This window comes from Oncorhynchus nerka, linkage group LG27, assembly GCF_034236695.1.
Source record: "Oncorhynchus nerka isolate Pitt River linkage group LG27, Oner_Uvic_2.0, whole genome shotgun sequence".
Taxonomy (NCBI): Eukaryota; Metazoa; Chordata; class Actinopteri; order Salmoniformes; family Salmonidae; genus Oncorhynchus; species Oncorhynchus nerka.
Window position 1 is genome coordinate 12830003 of NC_088422.1, and position 22370 is coordinate 12852372.

At 43.6% G+C, this 22370-nt stretch overlaps 1 protein-coding gene across 1 annotated transcript in view; it reads right to left on the reverse strand.

The window, feature by feature from the left end:
• LOC115111156 (glutamate receptor ionotropic, delta-2-like) overlaps window positions 1-22370 on the reverse strand; it is a 209404-nt gene that overhangs the window by 7387 nt on the left and 179647 nt on the right. Inside the window, exon 9 of the mRNA XM_065011130.1 lies at window positions 15623-15789. Coding sequence (XP_064867202.1) covers window positions 15623-15789 — 167 coding nt within the window. The remainder of the gene's footprint in view (window positions 1-15622; window positions 15790-22370) is intronic.

A 22370-nucleotide genomic window follows, 5' to 3' on the forward strand; every position in this document is an offset into this window, starting at 1 on the left:
GTAACACAGCTGCCCTGAAAGCATAGATCACTTTTGGAGCTGCCCAAAGCATAGTCGTTTATCACTGCACAGCTGCCCTGAAAGCATAGTTGTTTATCACTGTGGCTGCCCTGAAAGCATAGTCGCTTATCACTAACACAGCTGCCCTGAAAGCATAGTCGCATCACTAACACAGCTTGAAAGCATAGTCGTTTATCACTAACACAGCTGCCCTGAAAGCATAGTCGTTTATCACTGTAACACAGCTGCCCTGAAAGCATAGTCGTTTATCACTAACACAGCTGCCCTGAAAGCATAGTCGTTTATCACAAACACAGCTGCCCTGAAAGCATAGTCGCTTATCACTGTAACACAGCTGCCCTGAAAGCATAATCGTTTATCACTGTAACACAGCTGCCCTGAAAGCATAGTCGTTTATCACTGTAACACAGCTGCCCTGAAAGCATAGTCGTCACTGTAACACAGCTGCCCTGAAAGCATAGTCGCTTATCACTAACATAGCTGCCCTGAAAGCATAGTCTATCACTAACACAGCTGCCCTGAAAGCATAGTCGCTTATCACTAACACAGCTGCCCTGAAAGCATAGTCCCTTATCACTAACACAGCTGCCCTGAAAGCATAGTCGTTTATCACTAACACAGCTGCCTTGAAAGCATAGTCTAATACCCTGAAAGCATAGTCGATCACTAACACAGCTGCCCTGAAAGCATAGTCGCTTATCACTGTAACACAGCTGCCCTGAAAGCATAGTCGTTTATCACTGTAACACAGCTGCCCTGAAAGCATAGTCGTTATCACTGTAACACAGCTGCCCTGAAAGCATAGTCTTCTATCACTGTAACACAGCTGCCCTGAAAGCATAGTCTCACTGTAACACAGCTGCCCTGAAAGCATAGTCGCTGATCACTAACACAGCTGCCCTGAAAGCATAGTCATTTATCACAACACAGCTGCCCTGAAAGCATAGTTGTTTATCACTAACACAGCTGCCCTGAAAGCATAGTCGTTTATCACTAACACAGCTGCCCTGAAAGCATAGACGTTTATCACTGTAACACAGCTGCCCTGAAAGCATAGACGTTTATCACTGCCGTCATGCACTAATTGTAATCTCAGTGCTCTGCCCAGTCTCACCCCTTTATGTGTAAGATCAAATGTTTACCATTGACATGCCCATTAGAAAAACCCTCTGCTTTCACCAGCCAGGGGATATATGCTGCTGAGCCTCCTAGGTGGCATGATGATGTTTGTGGTTTTCTAGCTCTGGTCCAGGGCGTTAGTGCACGTTCCTCCAATGGATATGTTGTGCACTAATGCCCTGGACCAGAGCTAGTGATACTTTACAGCAATAGGATAAGCTTATATTATTCCTGCCTATTCATGGATATTGGAAAGAGAGATTTGGAGACTAATCCCGCTGCAAGTGTCGTGAATAATATGATCATTTTGTCCCCCAAAAATTCAGCATGTTTTATTGCTGTGGAAATGTTGCTCCTTGTATTGCAATATTTTGATCAAGAACAGATATCACATCAAGTTACTCATGTAGCAGACACGGAGTAAGACATGGTCCCTTTCACATTACATATCGTTTATCTAATCACAGCTACGACTGAGCTCAGTCTTCTATGCATTCAAAGCCAGTCTAGTCTACTCACAGCTACGACTGAGCTCAGTCTTCTATGCATTCAAAGCCAGTCTAGTCTACTCACAGCTACGACTGAGCTCAGTCTTCTATTCATTCAAAGCCAGTCTAGTCTACTCACAGCTACGACTGAGCTCAGTCTTCTATTCATTCAAAGCCAGTCTAGTCTACTCTACGACTGAGCTCAGTCTTCTATGCATTCAAAGCCAGTCTAGTCTACTACGAGCTCTTCTATGCATTCAAAGCCAGTCTAGTCTACTCACAGCTACGACTGAGCTCAGTCTTCTATTCATTCAAAGCCAGTCTAGTCTACTCACAGCACAGTGACGTCCAAACAGTCAGTCTTTTTTCTTCTTCTGACACAATTTGTGTTTCATTTGAGCTACCATGAGTCAACACAGGCAATACAAAAGAGGAGTCTCCTCCTCCTCCCTCCACACCCCAATTATACTGTCTCCATGTGCCTTTTTCCTTCCCTCAGTTCTTCTTCTGAAATAAAAATCCATTTGATGCTGTTGGGCCTGTGATAACTAATCATTTGGAAAAGGAGAGAAATTACGAAGCCTGGGTACAGGCCCGACTTTACAAATCCACCATTTTGTATTCTCACTTTAATAGCCAATAGTGTCTATTGATCACCGTCTGTCTCGAGAGGCTAGCAACAGCAGCCGTGGGACAGAAGATCATTGATGGTGAACGGTATATAAGGGCGCCTGACAACCTTTATGACCTTGACAATCTGAACAGCTGCTGCTCAAACAAATGAACACCATGTGTTCTTAATGAATTATAACTCTGAAGGGTCTCTGCTCATTGAGACCAATGAGCCTTGAGTTTATTAACAACCACCCATGATTGAGGGATGGAAGGATGGCTTGTCTGAGCCTGTACATACTGTAATAATTAAAGCATTGCCACTCTCAATGCTTTGGGTCAGGAACTGGGTCTGGACCAGGAACTGGGTCAGGTCAGGGACTGGGTCAAGGGCTGTGTTTGTGTGCATGTGTGAGTGCAGTAGGTTGGTGTTTTCCTCTTTCAGGTTCTCCATGACCTGAGCCCTATATTTTTTGTTATTTTATTAGGATCTCCATTAGCTGTTGCAAAAGCAGCAGCTACTCTTCCTGGGGTCCAACACAAAACAGCTCAAGGACATATACTTTTTAAAGGCACAGATAACTGTGAATAGTCACCTAGCTCTGGTCCATAACCCACAGATAACCGTGAATAGTCACCTAGCTCTGGTCCATAACCCACAGATAACCGTGAATAGTCACCTAGCTCTGGTCCATAACCCACAGATAACTCTGAATAGTCACCTAGATCTGGTCCATAACCCATACAGTATATAACTCTGTATAGTCAACTAGCTCTGGTCCATAACCCATACAGTATATAACTCTGAATAGTCACCTAGCTCTGGTCCATAACCCATACAGTATATAACTCTGAATAGTCACCTAGATCTGGTCCATAACCCATACAGTATATAACTCTGAATAGTCACCTAGCTCTGGTCCATAACCCACAGATAACCGTGAATAGTCACCTAGCTCTGGTCCATAACCCACAGATAACTCTGTATAGTCACCTAGCTCTTGTCCATAACCCACAGATAACTCTGAATAGTCACCTAGCTCTGGTCCATAACCCACAGATAACTCTGTATAGTCAACTAGCTCTGGTCCATAACCCACAGATAACTCTGAATAGTCACCTAGCTCTGGTCCATAACCCATACAGTATATAACTCTGAACAGTCACCTAGCTCTGGTCCATAACCCATACAGTATATAACTCTGAATAGTCACCTAGCTCTGGTCCATAACCCATACAGTATATAACTCTGAACAGTCACCTAGCTCTGGTCCATAACCCATACAGTATATAACTCTGAATAGTCACCTAGCTCTGGTCCATAACCCATTGTAATGGCCTAATCATTCTCACTCATGCCCTCTGGTGACAACACACACACACACACACACACACACACACACACACACACACACACACACACACACACACACACACACACACACACACACACACACACACACACACACACACACACACACACACACACACACACACACACACTTCATGACATCAAGGCCTTGCCAAGGAGTTCTGTGTTATACATCACCTGTTCCAGGAAAGGAATCTAATGTCACAGCATGTACTGTATGCAGTCTATTGTAGGGGGTGGTGGGATGTAAATGTGTTTGTTGCTCCCCCAGTCAGCCAGTTCCGTCTGTATGTCTTTACTAGCCAGCATATCTGCCTCCAGGGCTCTGCATAGCCATTAGTGAGGACTGCTGGAGCTGTTGCCGTGGCAACCGACCGCAGCAGAAATAATCACATGTTATTAGATGGCTCTGACAGTGGCAGACAAACTACCCTACTTGATAAGACTAAAGGGAGGGCAAGAAAAAAATAAGGGGAAAAAAAGGGATCATCTTTAAAAAAAAAATCCTGTTTGATGCAAACAAATAATAATGTCTGAGTGCCAGACAAAACGACTCATTTAGAGATGCTACATTTCAGTTGAACACAACAGCACACACACACACACACACACACACACACACACACACACACACACACACACACATTTATAAATCCGGGGTCTAGTGTCATATTCACAGGCAAATTGCTTCATTACATACTCATGGACTCCACACCCCAGACATCCTATAGACCAGGAATTTGTTCTATGTCCCTAAGGGGCGATGTTACCGGGCACCAGAATGTTACCAGGGACCAGAGTGTTACAGGGCACCAGAGTGTTACAGGGCACCAGAGTGTTACAGGGCACCAGAGTGTTACAGGGCACCAGGGTGTTACAGGGCACCAGAATGTTACAGGGCGCCAGGGTGTTACAGGGCGCCAGGGTGTTACAGGGCACCAGAGTGTTACAGGGCACCAGGGTGTTACAGGGCACCAGGGTGTTACAGGGCACCAGAATGTTACAGGGCGCCAGGGTGTTACAGGGCGCCAGGGTGTTACAGGGCACCAGGGTGTTACAGGGCACCAGAATGTTACAGGGCGCCAGGGTGTTACAGGGCGCCAGGGTGTTACCGGGCGCCAGGGTGTTACCGGGCGCCAGGGTGTTACCGGGCGCCAGGGTGTTACAAGGCGCCAGGGTGTTACAGGGCGCCAGGGTGTTACCGGGCACCAGGGTGTTATAGGGCACCAGGGTGTTACAGGGCACCAGGGTGTTACAGGGCACCAGGGTGTTACCGGGCACCAGGGTGTTACAGGGCACCAGAGTGTTACAGGGCACCAGAGTGTTACAGGGCACCAGAGTGTTACAGGGCACCAGGGTGTTACAGGGCACCAGGGTGTTACAGGGCACCAGGGTGTTACAGGGCACCAGGGTGTTACCGGGCACCAGGGTGTTACAGGGCACCAGAGTGTTACAGGGCACCAGGGTGTTATAGGGCACCAGGGTGTTACAGGGCACCAGGGTGTTAGAGGGCACCAGGGTGTTAGAGGGCACCAGGTTGTTAGAGGGCACCAGGGTGTTAGAGGGCACCAGGGTGTTATAGGGCACCAGGGTGTTACAGGGCACCAGGGTGTTAGAGGGCACCAGGGTGTTAGAGGGCACCAGGTTGTTAGAGGGCACCAGGTTGTTAGAGGGCACCAGGGTGTTACAGGGCACCAGGGTGTTAGAGGGCACCAGGGTGTTAGAGGGCACCAGGGTGTTAGAGGGCACCAGGGTGTTAGAGGGCACCAGGTTGTTAGAGGGCACCAGGTTGTTAGAGGGCATGAAAATAATAGACCCAAACAATCTTTTTCCCCAGTGGCAATAAGGCTTCTGAATGACAATCACTAGTTGGTCCAGCAGGCAGTATAGTTGATACTGTAGCCAATAGTGAACAGAATCATTATGGACCACACGTGGACTGACTTTTTTTCTACTATAATTCACTGTCTTTATTGTCTCTCATTGACTGTCTTTATTGTGTCTTGTTGCCTGTCTCTCAATGACTGTCTTTACTGTGTCTTGTTGACTGTCTCTCAATGACTGTCTTTATTGTCTATTAATTGTGTCTTGTTGACTGTCTTTATTGTCTCTCAAATATATTTATTGTCTCTTACTGACTGTCTTCCTTGTCTCTTATTGACTGTATTTATGATACAGCCTGGAATCGAACCGGTGTCTGTACTGATGCCTCTAGCACTGAGATGCAGTGCCTTAGACCGCTGTGCCATTTGGGAGCCCATAACATAAAAGTCATCTTAATTATACTTGCAAATGTGTCTTGACAGTGGCGCGAGCCATGTACTGGAAAAAAGAAAACTACTGAGGAAAATCTCTGATAGCATAAACGTCAACCACTCAGTCATTAAGTCCCACTTATGAGCTTTAATGTCAGTTTCAGGGCGGGATATTTTCTCATCTTGATGCATTGGACTTTAAGTGACAGCTCTGTCACTGTTCCAGATGATGGGAAATTAACATAAATGTCAGGTGTCAACCCCTTTTTATCTGTAGCCACAGTAGAGCCTCACTTCAAAATGGAGTCATTTCCACAAACCAGAAAAGCAACCCCCGATGCCATTGTTGGAACACACAGGACGCGGGCCCTCAAGTTCGAAGAAGAAAGCTGTCACAGTGCCACTGGTGGCGGAATACCATCACTAGGGATCAATAACACATCCACTTTGGGAGCGTTCCACCCACACCGATTCTAGAATTCTTAAACAATTAAAGTAAGAGGCTCCTGGCCAAGCATTCCCTACTCTTTAGGCAATGTAATGAATGTGGTTGATGCCTGCATTGTACTAGGTGCCACTAGAGTGGAGGCCTTACACTTTCCTTAACCACTGATTCTACTTCAGTGTGTCCTGCTACACAGCACTTTACTAATTGAGCCAGACTGTGCTTTAAAACTCTACAGTCTGGTTGGAGTAAACAGTTTATTCATCCTGTGACAAACAAGCCAAATGATAGCACCAAGGAGGACTCCGTCGTCGCCGCCACAACAATGAAAAATGAAAGGCCATTATGAGCCATGGCTTGCTGCACCGTTCCACAGTACTGCGTAAGCACTAAAGACATTAGAGACGAAGGCATATGAATCTACAGCTGTCATGTGTCTCCTACAGCCCCTGAGTGTGTGCGTGTGTGCGTGGGCGTGTGTGCACGTTTGTGTGTCTGTGTGTGTGTGTTTGTGTGTGTGTGTGTCTGTGTGTGTCTGTGTGTGTGTGTGTGTGGACCTGTGTGTGTGTGTGGACGTGTTTAACTATTCACAATATTAGTAAACAAACATTTGACCAACTGGCGGTATTTTGTTAATCGCCATAAAGTCAAAAACTGTTTCTAGGGGTTTAGGGTTACGGTTAGAATTAGAGTACGGGTTAGGAGCTAGGGTTAAGGTTAGAATTTTGGTTAAGGTTAGAATTAGTGTTAGGATTAAGGTTAGGAGCTAGTCCAACGCTCTAACCACTAGGCTACCATGCCGCCCCTTAACCTTAGGGTTAAGGTTTTTGGTTTAACCTCTTGTGACTAGGGGGCAGTATTTTCATTTTTTGAAAAATAACGTTCCCAAAGTAAACAGGATATTTTGTCAGGACAAGATGCTAGAATATGCATATAATTGACAGCTTAGGATAGAAAACACTCTAAAGTTTCCAAAACTGTAAAAATATTGTCTGTGAGTATAACAGAACTGATATTGCAGGCGAAAGCCTGAGAAAAATCCAATCCGGAAGTGCCTCATGTTTTGAAAGCTCTGCGTTCCAACTTCCTATTGAGCAGTGAATGGGCTATCAACCAGATTACTTTTTCTACGTATTCCCCAAGGTGTCTACAGCATTGTGACGTAGTTTTACGCCTTTATGTTGAAGAATACCCGTAAGCGGCTACATTGTGCAAGTGGTCACCTGATGGCTCTGAGTGATTCTCGCGTAAAATACAGGGGTAGCCATTTTTCCAATCGGTCTTACTGAAAAACCAATTGTCTCGGTGGATATATTATCGAATAGATATTTAAAAAACACCTTGAGGATTGATTATAAACAACGTTTGCCATGTTTCTGTCGATATTATGGAGCTAATTTGGAATATTTTTTCGGCGTTGTCGTGACCGCAATTTCAGGTCGATTTCTCAGCCAAACGTGAAGAACAAACGGAGCTATTTCGCCTACAAAAATAATATTGGCTATCTAACTGGGAGTCTCGTGACTGAAAACATCCGAAGCTCATCAAAGGTAAACTATTTAATTTGATTGCTTTTCTGATTTTCGTGACCAAGTTACCTGCTGCTAGTTGGACATAATGCTATGCTAGGCTATCGATAAACTTCCACAAATACTTGTCTTGCTTTGGCTGTAAAGCATATTTTGAAAATCTGAGATGACAGGGTGATTAACAAAAGGCTAAACTGTGTCTCAATATATTTCACTTCTGATTTTCATGAATAGGAATATTTTCTAGTAATATTTATGTCCGTTGCGTTATGCTAATTAGTGTCGGTCGATGATTACGCTCCTGGTTCCGGGATGGGGTGTCACTTTTAAGATGAGGTTTTTGGTTTAAGGTTAAGGTAAGAGTACAGGTTAGACTTAGGTTTAGGGAAAATAGGATTTTGAATGAGACTGAATTGTGTGTCCCCACAAGGTTAGCTGTACAAGACTGTGTGTGTGTTTGTGTGTGTGTGCTGTTCACCAGAAAGAACAAGGCTCTGAGGGGTTCTCACCTGAAATCAGTCATTCTGATCTAACCCCTGAAAACAAGCATTACCACTCTGTCTACACTACATCATTACCACTCTGTCTACACTGCGTCATTACCACTCTGTCTACACTGCGTCATTACCACTCTGTCTACACTGCGTCATTACCACTCTGTCTACACTGCGTCATTACCACTCTGTCTACACTATGTCATTACCACTATGTCTACACTATGTCATTACCACTATGTCTACACTGTCATTACCACTCTGTCTACACTGTCATTACCACTCTGTCTACCCTGTCATTACCACTCTGTCTACACTGTCATTACCACTCTGTCTACACTATGTCATTACTAGTCTGTCTACACTGTCATTACCACTCTGTCTACACTGTCATTACCACTCTGTCTACACTGTCATTACCACTCTGTCTACACTATGGCATTACCACTCTGTCTACACTATGTCATTTACACTCTGTCTACACTATGTCATTACCACTCTGTCTACACTATGTCATTACTAGTCTGTCTACACTGTCATTACCACTCTGTCTACACTGTCATTACCACTCTGTCTACACTGTCATTACCACTCTGTCTACACTATGGCATTACCACTCTGTCTACACTATGTCATTTACACTCTGTCTACACTATGTCATTACCACTCTGTCTACACTGTCATTACCACTCTGTCTACACTATGTCATTACCACTCTGTCTACACTACATCATTACTAGTCTGTCTACACTGTCATTACCACTCTGTCTACACTGTCATTACCACTCTTTCTACACTGTCATTACCACTCTGTCTACACTATGTCATTACCACTCTGTCTACACTACATCATTACTAGTCTGTCTACACTACGTCATTTCTATTCTGTCTACACTACGTCATTACCAGTCTGGGTACCACACATCATTACCAGTCTGGGTACGACACATCATTAACAGTCTGGGTACCACACATCTTTACCAGTCTGGGTACCACACACCTTTACCAGTCTGGGTACCACACACCTTTACCAGTCTGGGTACCACACATCGTTACCAGTCTGGGTACCACACATCCTTACCAGTCTGGGTACCACACACCCTTACCAGTCTGGGTACCACACACCCTTACCAGTCTGGGTAACACACATCCTTACCAGTCTGGGTAACACACACCCTTACCAGTCTGGGTAACACACATCCTTACCAGTCTGGGTAACACACACCCTTACCAGTCTGGGTAACACACACACTTACCAGTCTGGGCACCACACACCCTTACCAGTCTGGGCACCACACATCCTTACCAGTCTGGGCAACACACACCCTTACCAGTCTGGGCACCACACACCCTTACCAGTCTGGGTAACACACACCCTTACCAGTCTGGGTAACACACATCCTTACCAGTCAACCAGTCTGGGCACCACACACCCTTACCAGTCTGGGTAACACACATCCTTACCAGTCTGGGTACCACACATCCTTACCAGTCTGGGTACCACACACCCTTACCAGTCTGGGTAACACACACCCTTACCAGTCTGGGTAACACACACCCTTACCAGTCTGGGTAACACACACCCTTACCAGTCTGGGTAACACACACCCTTACCAGTCTGGGTAACACACACCCTGGGTACCAGTCTGGGTAACACACACCCTTACCAGTCTGGGTAACACACCTTACCAGTCTGGGCACCACACACCCTACCAGTCTGGGCACCACACATCCTTACCAGTCTGGGCAACAGTCTGGGTAACACACATCCTTACCAGTCTGGGTAACACACACCCTACCAGTCTGGGCACCACACACCCTTACCAGTCTGGGTAACACACATCCTTACCAGTCTGGGTACCACACAGTCTGGGTACTTACCAGTCTGGGTACCACACACCCTTACCAGTCTGGGTACCACACACCCTTACCAGTCTGGGTACCAAACATCCTTACCAGTCCAGCAGATTATATATACGCATTCTTACCAGTCTGGGTACCACACATCCTTACCAGTCTGGGTACCACACATCCTTACCAGTCTGGGTACCACACATCCTTACCAGTCTGGGTACCACACATCCTTACCAGTCTGGGCACCACACACCCTTACCAGTCTGGGCACCACACACCCTTACCAGTCTGGGCACCACACATCCTTACCAGTCTGGGCACCACACATCCTTACCAGTCTGGGTAACACACACCCTTACCAGTCTGGGTAACACACACCCTTACCAGTCTGGGTACCACACACCCTTACCAGTCTGGGTACCACACACCCTTACCAGTCTGGGTACCACACACCCTTACCAGTCTGGGTACCACACACCCTTACCAGTCTGGGTACCACACATCCTTACCAGTCTGGGTACCACACACCCTTACCAGTCTGGGTAACACACATCCTTACCAGTCTGGGTACCACACATCCTTACCAGTCTGGGTAACACACATCCTTACCAGTCCAGCAGATTATATATACACATCACAGTGCAGTGGCCTGGTGACTCACACTCTCCAGTAAAAATATCAGGAAGGCTGTCTTGGAACTGTTTCCTTGGTTGTTTGAATCTACCAGTCATCTACAAGTCATTTGGAATGAGGTATGGAATGGCAATACTCTATCAAAGGCAAACTGTCCTTGACACACACACACACGCACACATTTCTCTTAATAATCCTCAGGGAATTGCAAACTCGGAACACTGTGAGTACACAGGAGACAGAAGCAATACGCAGTGCACTTCAAAATCCACAGGTTCCCTCTCCAAAAAACAGCGGACTTCTAAAATCCACAGGTTCCCTCTCCAATTAGACATGAATCACTGACTATTTGTCTTTCGACCGATTGCTTGGAGATATTTGATTACGGAGCCTCTGTTTTCTTTCCAGGACATGAGGTTCTGATTGAGAAGGCCAACGAAAGCCTTGGAGATGCCCTTGTTTTTATTCAAAAGCAATGTCTACCCCAAGCTATCCCATTCCACGCTTTGAAATACCAATAGTTGAGAAAATGTTGACACAGTTTGATAATGAATACTGATGCCATTTCCAAGCCCCACATGATCCCCACACACAGCAAAACTTCAAATGGACTTCTCCTCTGCCACAGAGCGAACAGCTAAATAAATCTCCTTGCGCTTCGAATGAGGCAACGCATGGAGATACATTTATTTGTGATAATAGTGGGGGACACCATAAAGAGTGAAACATTACATTGCCACTACTGGGAGACAAATACAATTTCTCCATAATTTCAGCTTTGTGCTTCATTGACTTGAAGTCTGGATAAAAACATGTTTTCCTCAACAATTTTGTCTCCGTAATTTACCTTGCATTGTTGCAGGAACCATAGGCAACACTGTTTTATGAAAATGAGTTTGGGAAGTGCTCCCCAGGAGCTGTCCTGGAAATAATGACAAGGAATTAAATAGGACAGTCAATTAATAACTTGTTTACTTTCATAACTACATTTACATTTACATTTAAGTCATTTAGCAGACGCTCTTATCCAGAGCGACTTACAAATTGGTACAAATATTCAGCAGTTTTGTGCATCAATAGATAAAGTGGTCTAAATGGAATGAACACTGACTCACACGCTGGCACACACGAATACAACAGGGCACGCATATACACACACACACACTCACACACAGGAGCATGCAGAAGCACGCATGCACAAAAACAGGCAGATGCGCGCGCGTGTGTCTAGAAATTAAAACAAATGTAGCCAAATGTCATTCTCAGTGCAGCTGCACAGCATTAAAGGTGAGTGGGACACTTGAGCATGTCAGAATGATTGAGTTTTACTACATGCCTTTGTCAGTAATCTCAAAGGAAATGTCTAATAGAGAAGGGATTTGGCATTTTGTCTTAGTGTACTTTGTCAATCTAACAACCACCTATAATCCCATCACCACATTTTATGTCCTTCCACAAAAGTCCTTTCACAAATGGACTGGATCAAACTCCAGTCCGCTGAATGAATAACAGAAGGTGACATTTCACTAAAACGCCATACAGCAGTTGACAAAATCCGATCTGCCTAAATCTTTCTCAAAACTGTGTGTGTAAAAAACAAGGAACATTAGGAGAAAGGCTATTTTAAACATACTGGTTAGGTTTAGTGCAGTGGCAACCCATCATTCAGGTAGGTGGGGCAGGAAAATACGGAGCGGTAGGGGTTGGTAATATTCTCTAATTGCGCTGTGATTGGCTCAGTCTTATGTAACTCATGGGGACACTACGTCACAACCAAGTTTAAGGGTTGAACTTAAAAATTCAAGCCTCTTGGATGCTGCCATAGAGTTACATTAGAAGTACCCATCCAAGAATGCTCAAGGTCATTGGGCACAGATTGACATAATTCTAATAACGTTTTATATATATAGTTGCTTTGATTGGACTGCTAGCTTTGGACTGCTAAGATTACTTTCAAAATCTTAGCTAGCAGTCATCATCCTGAATTAAGTCAACAATCTACTGGCAAATCCTTTTTAATCCTTGTCATATGAAGATAAATTATAGATAAAACGTATCGGTGCTCATCGGCCATTGGACAGAAACATTACACAACAAATTCAACAATGAGTGATTATGAAGGAATCAGTGACTAACTGCAAGCATTGCAAAGAAATCACTAGCCTGCTATTCAGTGGAGTGGTTGTGTAGTCCCAAGTCTGGGATTAAGGGTCTCTTTTCTAAATTGAAAATGATAAACATTCAACATTGACCATGCTGTCAGTGAAGCATGATTTGTGCCGCACTCAAAACAACTGTAAACTTGGAACTGCGAAATCTGACTTGTTGTGTAGTACAGTGTATGTTGTGTGGTAAGCTGTTCGTAGCCCATGTGCTTCAGCCTAGTAATTTGGTCTATTTTCCCCTCTTAATTTTGCCTACTGTTCTGTAGCCTATAACCTGTTTTAGAGAAATGTAATAATAGAATATTGTAAGAGTTGTCATTGTCTGCTTATATGCCCCCTTTATTTATCCTACGGTTCTGACTTGGTGTACAGGGAGAACACGGCAAGAACGGCCCATGTTCTAAATTCTGTCACTGTACATTTCAAAAGTGCTGAACAAACAAACAAATGTCCTAGCTCGCTCATTCATGTCTTAATCGAAATTACGGATTGCCTCTCATCCGCTTATCGTCCCCTTATGCCATAGTTTGTACACCTCAATTGTCATTAGAAACCACATTTGTTTAAGCAAGTCAGCCATATCAACCATGTTTTAAAAAAAAGGCTGAATGAACGGTTTCGCTGCCAGACAAGGCTCCACTGATAGCCAGGTGTAGCAGTGGTAAGGTGTTGGGACTGCTGTCGGGACTCTGCTGTCGGGACTGTCACGCCTGCCCCCACTCTCCCTCCCTGGCGCTCGAGGGCGCCAGGCTGCCCAGCATTACGCACTACTGCCACCATCATTACGCACACCTGCTTCCCTCATCACGCGCATCTGCAATTCATTGGACTCACCTGGACTCAAACACTTCTGATGTTACTTCCCCTATAACTGTCTGTTCCCCAGCTCTGTTCCCCACTTTTGCACTAATTGTCGTATGTCATTGTGCTACCCGGTTCTGACGCTGTTCCTGTCTTGTTCCATGTCTTTGGCAATATGAAATGTTCAATCTCCGTACCTGCCTCTCTACTCCAGCATCAGTTCTTACAGGAACAGCTTTATATATGCCAGAACAGTTGTGGGTATCATTTGTCACCATTAAAGTGCAACTAATGTATTGTTTTGTGTAATGGCTTTGCTGGCATGCATCCCAAAATTATTATATTTTTTTGCCCCACCAAGATTTCTATGCTAAAATGGCCATTGGTTTAGGGTTAGAGATACAATTAGGGTTAGGGTTAGAATTAGGGAAAGGGGATAGTGCTTAGGTTTAGGGTTTAAAGTTACGGGTAAAGGTTAGAGTTAGGGTTAAGGTTAGGGTTATGGTAAGGGTTAAGGTTTAGGGTTAGGGGTTAGGGAAAATAGGATTTTGAATAAAAATGTATTTTAGGTCCCCACAAGGATAGAATAATGTGTGTGTGTGTGTGTGTAGTTATGCATGTATGCACCTTGTATTGCATGGTTCTTGCAGACTTATCACAGAACAGTACGGTAGCACTTGACTTGACTTATTACTCTTTATAATGCTTCATACCAGGGGCGTAACTTTAACTGGGAGCAGGGGGCATGCCCCCCCACATTCTGAAATTGCATTTTTGTCCCCCTCCAGTTTTAACATTTTAATGTGATACAAAAGCCGGCAACAGTGTGAGTTAGGACCATGAGGACGCCTCCGAGCGGTCGGGTAGGCTGTTTGGAGTGTTTATCCGTCTGGATAAAAATGAAATTTATATCTATATATATATACAGCTCTGGAGACCACTACAAAATTATCAGTGTCTCTGGTTTTACTATTTATAGGTATGTGTTTTGTTAAAATTAACATTTTTGTTTTATTCCAGAAACTACTGACTGAAATTTGGTGGAGGATCGGTGATGATCTGGGGGTGCTTCAGCAAGGCAGGAATCGGGCAGATTTGTTTTTGTGAAGGACACATGAATCAAGCCACGTACAAGGTTGTCCTGGAAGAAAACTTGCTTCCTTCTGCTCTGACAATGTTACCCAACTCTGAGGATTGTTTTTTCCAGCAGGACAATGCTCCATGACACACAGCCTGGTCAATCAAGGTGTGGATGGAGGACCACCAGATCAAGACCCTGTCATGTCCAGCCCAATCTCCAGACCTGAACCCCATTGAAAACCTCTGGAATGTGATCAAGAAGAATATGGATGGTCACAAGCCATCAAACAAAGCCAAGCTGTTTGAATTTTTGCAACAGGATGGCATAAAGTCACCCAACATCAGTGTGAAAGACTGGTGGGGAGCATGCAAAGACGCATTGAATTTGATAGAAAATCAAAGTTATTCCACCAAATATTGAACATTAGTATTGTGTTGTTTAAAAATGAATATGAACTTATATTCTTTGCATTATTCGAGGTCTGACAACACTGGATATTTTTTTTATTATTTTGACCACTTTTCTGCAAATAAATGCTCTAAATGACAATATTTTTATTTGGAATTTGGGAGAAATGTTGTCAGTAGTTTATAGAATAAAACAAAAATGTTCATTTTACCCAAACACATACCTATAAATAGTAAATCCCGAGAAACTGATAATTTTGCAGTGGTCTCTTCATTTTTTCCAGAGCTGTATATGATGTCCCCCCCACTTCTAAAACCAAAGTTGCGCCCCTGCTTAATTCTGTACCTCTGGGAGAAGATGTCCCTGTATGGACTGCCGTGCTGCATGGCGAAGCCGTAGCCCCGATCTGGTGCATTGCTCCCCACAGTGTAGAAGGAGCAGTCCTCGTCGTTGATGGCCATATACTCCAGCACCGCCGAATCCCACACAAAGGCAAAACGCCCGTACTTCACCTGAGAGAAAAGTAAAAACGCAGACATAAAAACAACTGAGTGTATTCATGAGGGTCAAACTGCTGTGTTCTGATGGGCTACGCCCTTTCTTGTAATTATATTTCTATGATTAGAAACAGATATAGAAACACATAACACTATACAAACTATATGTTGACACTCGGGTAGAGAGATGGTAACATGATTGAACATGAACATTAACCGTGACTAATTGTGTCGTATGCACTGTGGAGTAGGGTGACGTGTTGCCCCTAGACGCTGATCTTGGGTCAGTGTTTGCATTTTCCACAGTTTTTTTTCTTGTTTTAATTGTACATGGTCCCTGACAAATCAATCAATACAATCTAAAAGAAGACATACATGATTAAGTTACTCTGTAATTGGAATATAATATGTTATTTTAATGTGAAGCTGTAGCGAGTGCATGTTTATAGCTTAATATTCATCACACACTATGTCAGCCCTTTCATCTGTTTCAAGGGGGGGAAGTCTAGGTTAAAATGGTCTGCGTCCCAAATGGCCCCCTATTCCCTATACAGTGCGCTACTTTTGACCAGGGCCCATTGGGACAGAACTGTATTTGGACTCTTGACGTATCATTAACTGTAATGAGATTTTCAGGCACCTGACACCAGTCTGTGTCTGGACGGGGTTCAACGTGATTGCCCATGTCTGAATATGAAATACTCTTATTTGGTGATTTGGCTCAAACAGTAGACCCTGAGACGAGGAAATCAGACAGCTACCCTATGGGTACATCCCAAATAGTACCCTATACCTTTGATAGGGCACTACTTTTGAGTGCACTGTATAGGGAATAGGGGGCCATTTGGGACGCAGTATATTCTTTCTCCTGGATTCCCTTTATTTTTTATTTACTATTTTACCTTTATTTAACTTGGAAAGTCAGTTAAGAACAAATTCTTATTTTCAATTCAGGGACAAAACGACAGATTTTTACCTTTCGGTTACAAGTCCAACACTCTTAACCACTAGGCTACCTGTCACCCCATTATATCACAGGGTCTTACAGATTTGCTTCCAGGAAAATGATGTTGGGTCCATCAGTTCTACTGGCTTGGAAGTTAAGATGACATCTGACCACAAGTATACACAGTGGCTGTTGAGGTTACTAGTCAATCATAGCCAGCAAGGAGTTTTATGGGATCAGAATGAACCATTTTTGGATTTATGTACTCAACAAAATTCAACAGAAACACAATGGCACAAAATATTTCTGCATGTACTGATGTTTCCCTCTGGGAAAAATAAAAGCAATTATATTATTTTCTTTTGTATTCTATTTTATGGTTGTCACATGCAAGACAGATGTGAACTAGTAAGATGTGTCTCCTTGTTCAAATATGCTTTTATGGCATTTTTTTACCCCTTCAAATGTCTCTTATCTCCTCCCTGTCTCTTGTGCCCTCTTTTCTCAACACTTGATGAGTGTTTCTTTGTTTTTCAGAGAAGGCTATTATAATGGAATACACGGTTGATGATGATATTATCTGCAATAACCCAAAACCCATTTTAAACTAATGATATAAGAATGGGTGATCTAAATAGGAAGGTTCAGTCAAGAATGGGGCGGAATCCTTCGGGAACATTTCTAGTGTGTAATTTCCTCCACATATCAGAAATGTCCTTGAAAGTGTCTCGAGAAAGTTGATCTACTTCATCACATGACATCATTAAAAAATGTAACAAAGCGATGTGCAAAACATTTCCTTTCATCAACACTTGAAGTCCTTTAAAATGTTTATATGGTCGTTCTTATCCCTTATAATGTCAAACATCTACTGCGCAAGGGCAGGGAAGAAATGTCGAGATTCCTATTGATTACCAAACCATTTTCAGAGGAGAGCACGGAAGTGTAAAAAACAAGCAGGTACCACAAAGTCCTCGCCTTTATTGATGCGATTCCAAGAAAAACAACTATAAATAGACTAGTAGAAACATAGAAAACAAGAGAGAGGGAACAGGAGGAGATGAAGGGTAGAAGTCAGGTAGTGGTTTAGTGGTGGCGTATGATGAGAGGAAAAGCAGTGAGATACGTCTTTCTGTTTGGAGCGAGAGCAGCCTGCCTGGAGCCAATCAGAAGGGCCCTGATAATTATTAAACGGCATTGTCGTCAAACACCGGGCACCCGGTGAATCCTAATCACATCATTGTCTTTTCTCAGAAATATGACTGCACTACTCACTAGATCCGTAATCGTGAAATTAAAGTCGTCCATCCATTCCCCTGGGGTACGTTGGGGTAGCCTAATGTCGTTTACGTGAAATATGTTTGTTGTCATTGGTTGTACAGCGTTTTTAATTTCGCATCATCATTTAAATGCAGGTGATGGCCTCGAAGCTGAGTTGTAATTACCGTGACGTGAGCATACAGAGTGTTTAATGCTTAATTAACACGAATGCCCTTCCTTTCGCAATTTCAAACACATGATACTGTAGCTTACACCGATGTCAGGGTCTACATTGTGGACGGAATACATAGGGGAAAAGTAAATGACATGAAATGTACAACAAACCAAATAAATCTCAAGTTTGGGGTTAATAAATGCTGTAGATCAAAATCAAGTCTAACACACTAGCAATTTAATTTGCAAATCGTCGAACTTCCCCTTTTACGGCACATGTTTTAGTTTGCTAACTGGTTGTGATTACTGTACCCGTAAATTATTTCAAGCGCTCATTATTTCAAGCGCTAACGTTGTAGAGGATTTAGAGCTTCACACTCAGCTTAAATGAGGAGATCCTCATTTAATTACACATTTTTTAAACATTTATAAGAACTACCATGGTGCCAAATATCAGACAGAAGACTTGGGAGAACAGGCTAGAGCTATGTGGGTCCCAAATGCCATAGGGCTCTGGTCAAAAGTAGTCCACTAGATAAGGAAGGGTGCTATTTCTGACTCAGACTTCTTTGTGGCTTATTCAGATCATCTTCTCTAGCAGACTTCAAAAGACTGAAACACTGAAGGGCATGTTTTCCAATCTTGCCTCATGATTAAAGTCCTCACACGTACCTAAAGTGGTATTTTCTCTCAATCAGTTTAAAGTTCATTAGAAGGGGCTCATATTTAGGGTTTTAACTCTCTAAAATGGTGGTTAATGCTTGTGCTTTGTTCTTCATGTCTGGGCTATCTCAAATGATTCTGTGGCAGCACACAACTGGTAGAGAGTCACAAAGCGAGGAACTCACAGCGACTGCATGAGTGGAGTATTCAAACAAGTATGTTGACATTATGTACAAATCTGTCATAGGCGTGTGTAAAGTAGAGGGTTCCAAAGGTTAACAATGAGAGTTACTGGAATCAAGGGTTGATGAACCTGTGGCAGATTTAGGGGATTAACGTTAGGGTTAGAGTTATGGTTAAGGTTAGGGTTAGGGTTGGGATTAACGTTAGGGTTAGAGTTATGGTTAAGGTTAGGGTTAGAATTAACATTAGGGTTAAGGTTAGAGTTACGGTTAAGGTTAGGATTGGGATTAACGTTAGGGTTAGCGTTAAGGTTAGAGTTACGGTTAAGGTTAGGGTTAGGGTTGGGATTAACGTTAGGGTTAGCGTTAAGGTTAGAGTTACGGTTAAGGTTAAGGTTACAATTGACATTAGGGGTTAGCGTTAAGGTTAGAGTTAAGGTTAAGGTTAGGGTTAGGATTGGGATTAACGTTAGGGTTAGAGTTACGGTTAAGGTTAGGGTTAGGATTGGGATTAACGTTAGCGTTACGGTTAAGGTTAGAATTGACATTGGGGTTAGCGTTAAGGTTAGAGTTACGGTTAAAGTTAGGGTTAGGATTGGGATTAACGTTAGGGTTAGAGTTACGGTTAAGGTTAGGGTTACGATTGGGATTAACGTTAGCGTTACGGTTAAGGTTAGAATTGACATTGGGGTTAGCGTTAAGGTTAGAGTTACGGTTAAGGTTAGGGTTAGGATTGGGATTAACGTTAGGGTTAGAGTTATGGTTAAGGTTAGGGTTAGGATTGGGATTAACGTTAGGGTTAGAGTTATGGTTAAGGTTAGGGTTAGGATTGGGGTTAGCGTTAAGGTTAGAGTTACGGTTAAGGTTAGGGTTAGGATTGGGATTAACGTTAGGGTTAGAGTTACGTATTTACACAATGTGGGTGCAAAGCAACTGCTTTTTCTACGTTGTGTTTTCAGGTCAGGATACCTGAGGCGGAACAGGCCCGTATCCACCAACCGTCTCAGAGTAGAAAATGGATGGTTTTCAGGTCAGGATACCTGAGGCGGAACAGGTCCGTATCCACCAACCGTCTCAGAGTAGAAAATGGATCGTAAATATTAACAATAGAGACGTTTTACTCCTACTCTCATGGGTCAAATAAAAGCTATGCATGAAACCTCTTTAGTCATAAGAGACACACCAAGTCGACAGATATTAAGGAGACCTCATGTGCTGTCATAACCAGTTAAGAGTTACCAACAGGCATCTTGATACTAGAAAAATGCAGGGAGTCAGTGGTTGAAGTTGTTGAAATAATATTTTGATATGTCAATATAATCCATCCGTAAATAATCTAGATCTACATGCAACAGTATCTCTCACACTTTGACAATGATTTCACAGGAGGCATACTTATAACCACGAGGCTAATAAATAAACACATTTTTTATTTATTATTGAATTACCTACATCATGTTATTTCAAGTTATCCATTTGGAGTACAAAATCACATTAGTAAAGAAATGTCTAAGTTTGGCATCCTTAAAAGTTGAGCAACTGAAGGAATCTAAGGTTTATGTTAACTTTGATTGCGTTCGATGACAATCAGAGACCTTTAATACGTTGTATGCAACATTATCGGCAAATGACTCGATGCCTACTGTAATGCCTACTGTAATGCCTACTGTGCCAACGAGATTTAGGGTTGTTAAACAGGAGTGACGAGTGTGTTGATATAATGGTAATTGTTGTCAAAATTATGCTTTTTACAACCATCAGTATTGGTTAAACATTTTTTTTATGCCAACATACAGTATTAGACAATAATTAAGAGTAGGCAAATTGATTATGTCATGTGGAAATTTCCACATTTGATGTACAGTCACATTCACTGAGGTTGTCTGAAGAGTGCTATAGAGTTCACAGTCTGGTCATGCCTCATCGGTATTGGTTATTCCCCAATTTACAACAATGTCAATAAGTGTCATCACTATCTTTCCTTTGCGGTACCTCAAATTGTCAAGAACACCAGCTGAGTTGATTTTATTCCTGTCTCAGAGATTGTCTGGGCAGTACCTTCACATCATCCTAAATCCTACTCTGAACTGGGAGTTATTTTCGTCTTAAAACAGGTTTTAACCAGATTCCTAAGACCTTTTTTGATGCGTTATGGATACCATCCCAGGTCAGTAGAAGGTCAGACTACCTGAGGAAAACCAGGTCAGTCACAGACCAAGGCTACCTGAGGAAGAACAAGGCTACCTGTGACAGACCAAGGCTACCTAATGAAGACCAAGGCTACCTGAGGAAGAACAAGGCTACCTGAGATAGACCAAGGCTACCTGAGACAGACCAAGGCAACATGAGACAGACCAAGGCAACATGAGACAGACCAAGGCTACCTGAGACAGACCAAGGCTACCTGAGACAGACCAAGGCTACCTGAGACAGACCAAGGCTACCTGACATAGACCAAGGCTACCTGAGACAGACCAAGGTAACATGAGACAGACCAAGGCAACATGAGACAGACCAAGGCTACCTGAGACAGACCAAGGCTACCTGAGACAGACCAAGGATACCTGAGATAGACCAAGGCTACCTGAGACAGACCAAAGCTACCTGACACAGACCAAAGCTACCTGACACAGACCAAGGCTACCTGAGACAGACCAGGCTACCTGAGACAGACCAGGCTACCTGAGACAGACCAGGCTACCTGAGACAGACCAAGACTATCTGAGATAGACCAAGGCTACCTGAGACAGACCAAGGCTACCTGAGACAGACCAGACTACCTGAGACAGACCAGACTACCTGAGACAGACCAGGCTACCTGAGACAGACCAAGACGATCTGAGATAGACCAAGGCTACCTGAGACAGACCAAGGCTACCTGAGATAGACCAAGGCTACCTGAGACAGACCAAGGCTACCTGAGACAGACCAAGGCTACCTGAGACAGACCAAGGCTACCTGAGATAGACCAAGGCTAGCTGAGATAGACCAAGGCTACCTGAGACAGACCAAGGCTACCTGAGACAGACCAAGGCTACCTGAGATAGACCAAGGCTACCTGAGACAGACCAAGGCTACCTGAGACAGACCAGACTACCTGAGACAGACCAGGCTACCTGAGACAGACCAAGGCTACCTGAGACAGACCAAGGCTACCTGAGATAGACCAAGGCTACCTTAGACAGACCAAGGCTACCTGAGACAGACCAAGGCTACCTGAGACAGACCAAGGCTACCTGAGACAGACCAAGGATACCTGAGATAGACCAAGGCTACCTGAGATAGACCAAGGCTATCTGAGACAGACCAAGGCTACCTGAGACAGACCAAGGCTACCTGAGACAGACCAAGGCTACCTGAGATAGACCAAG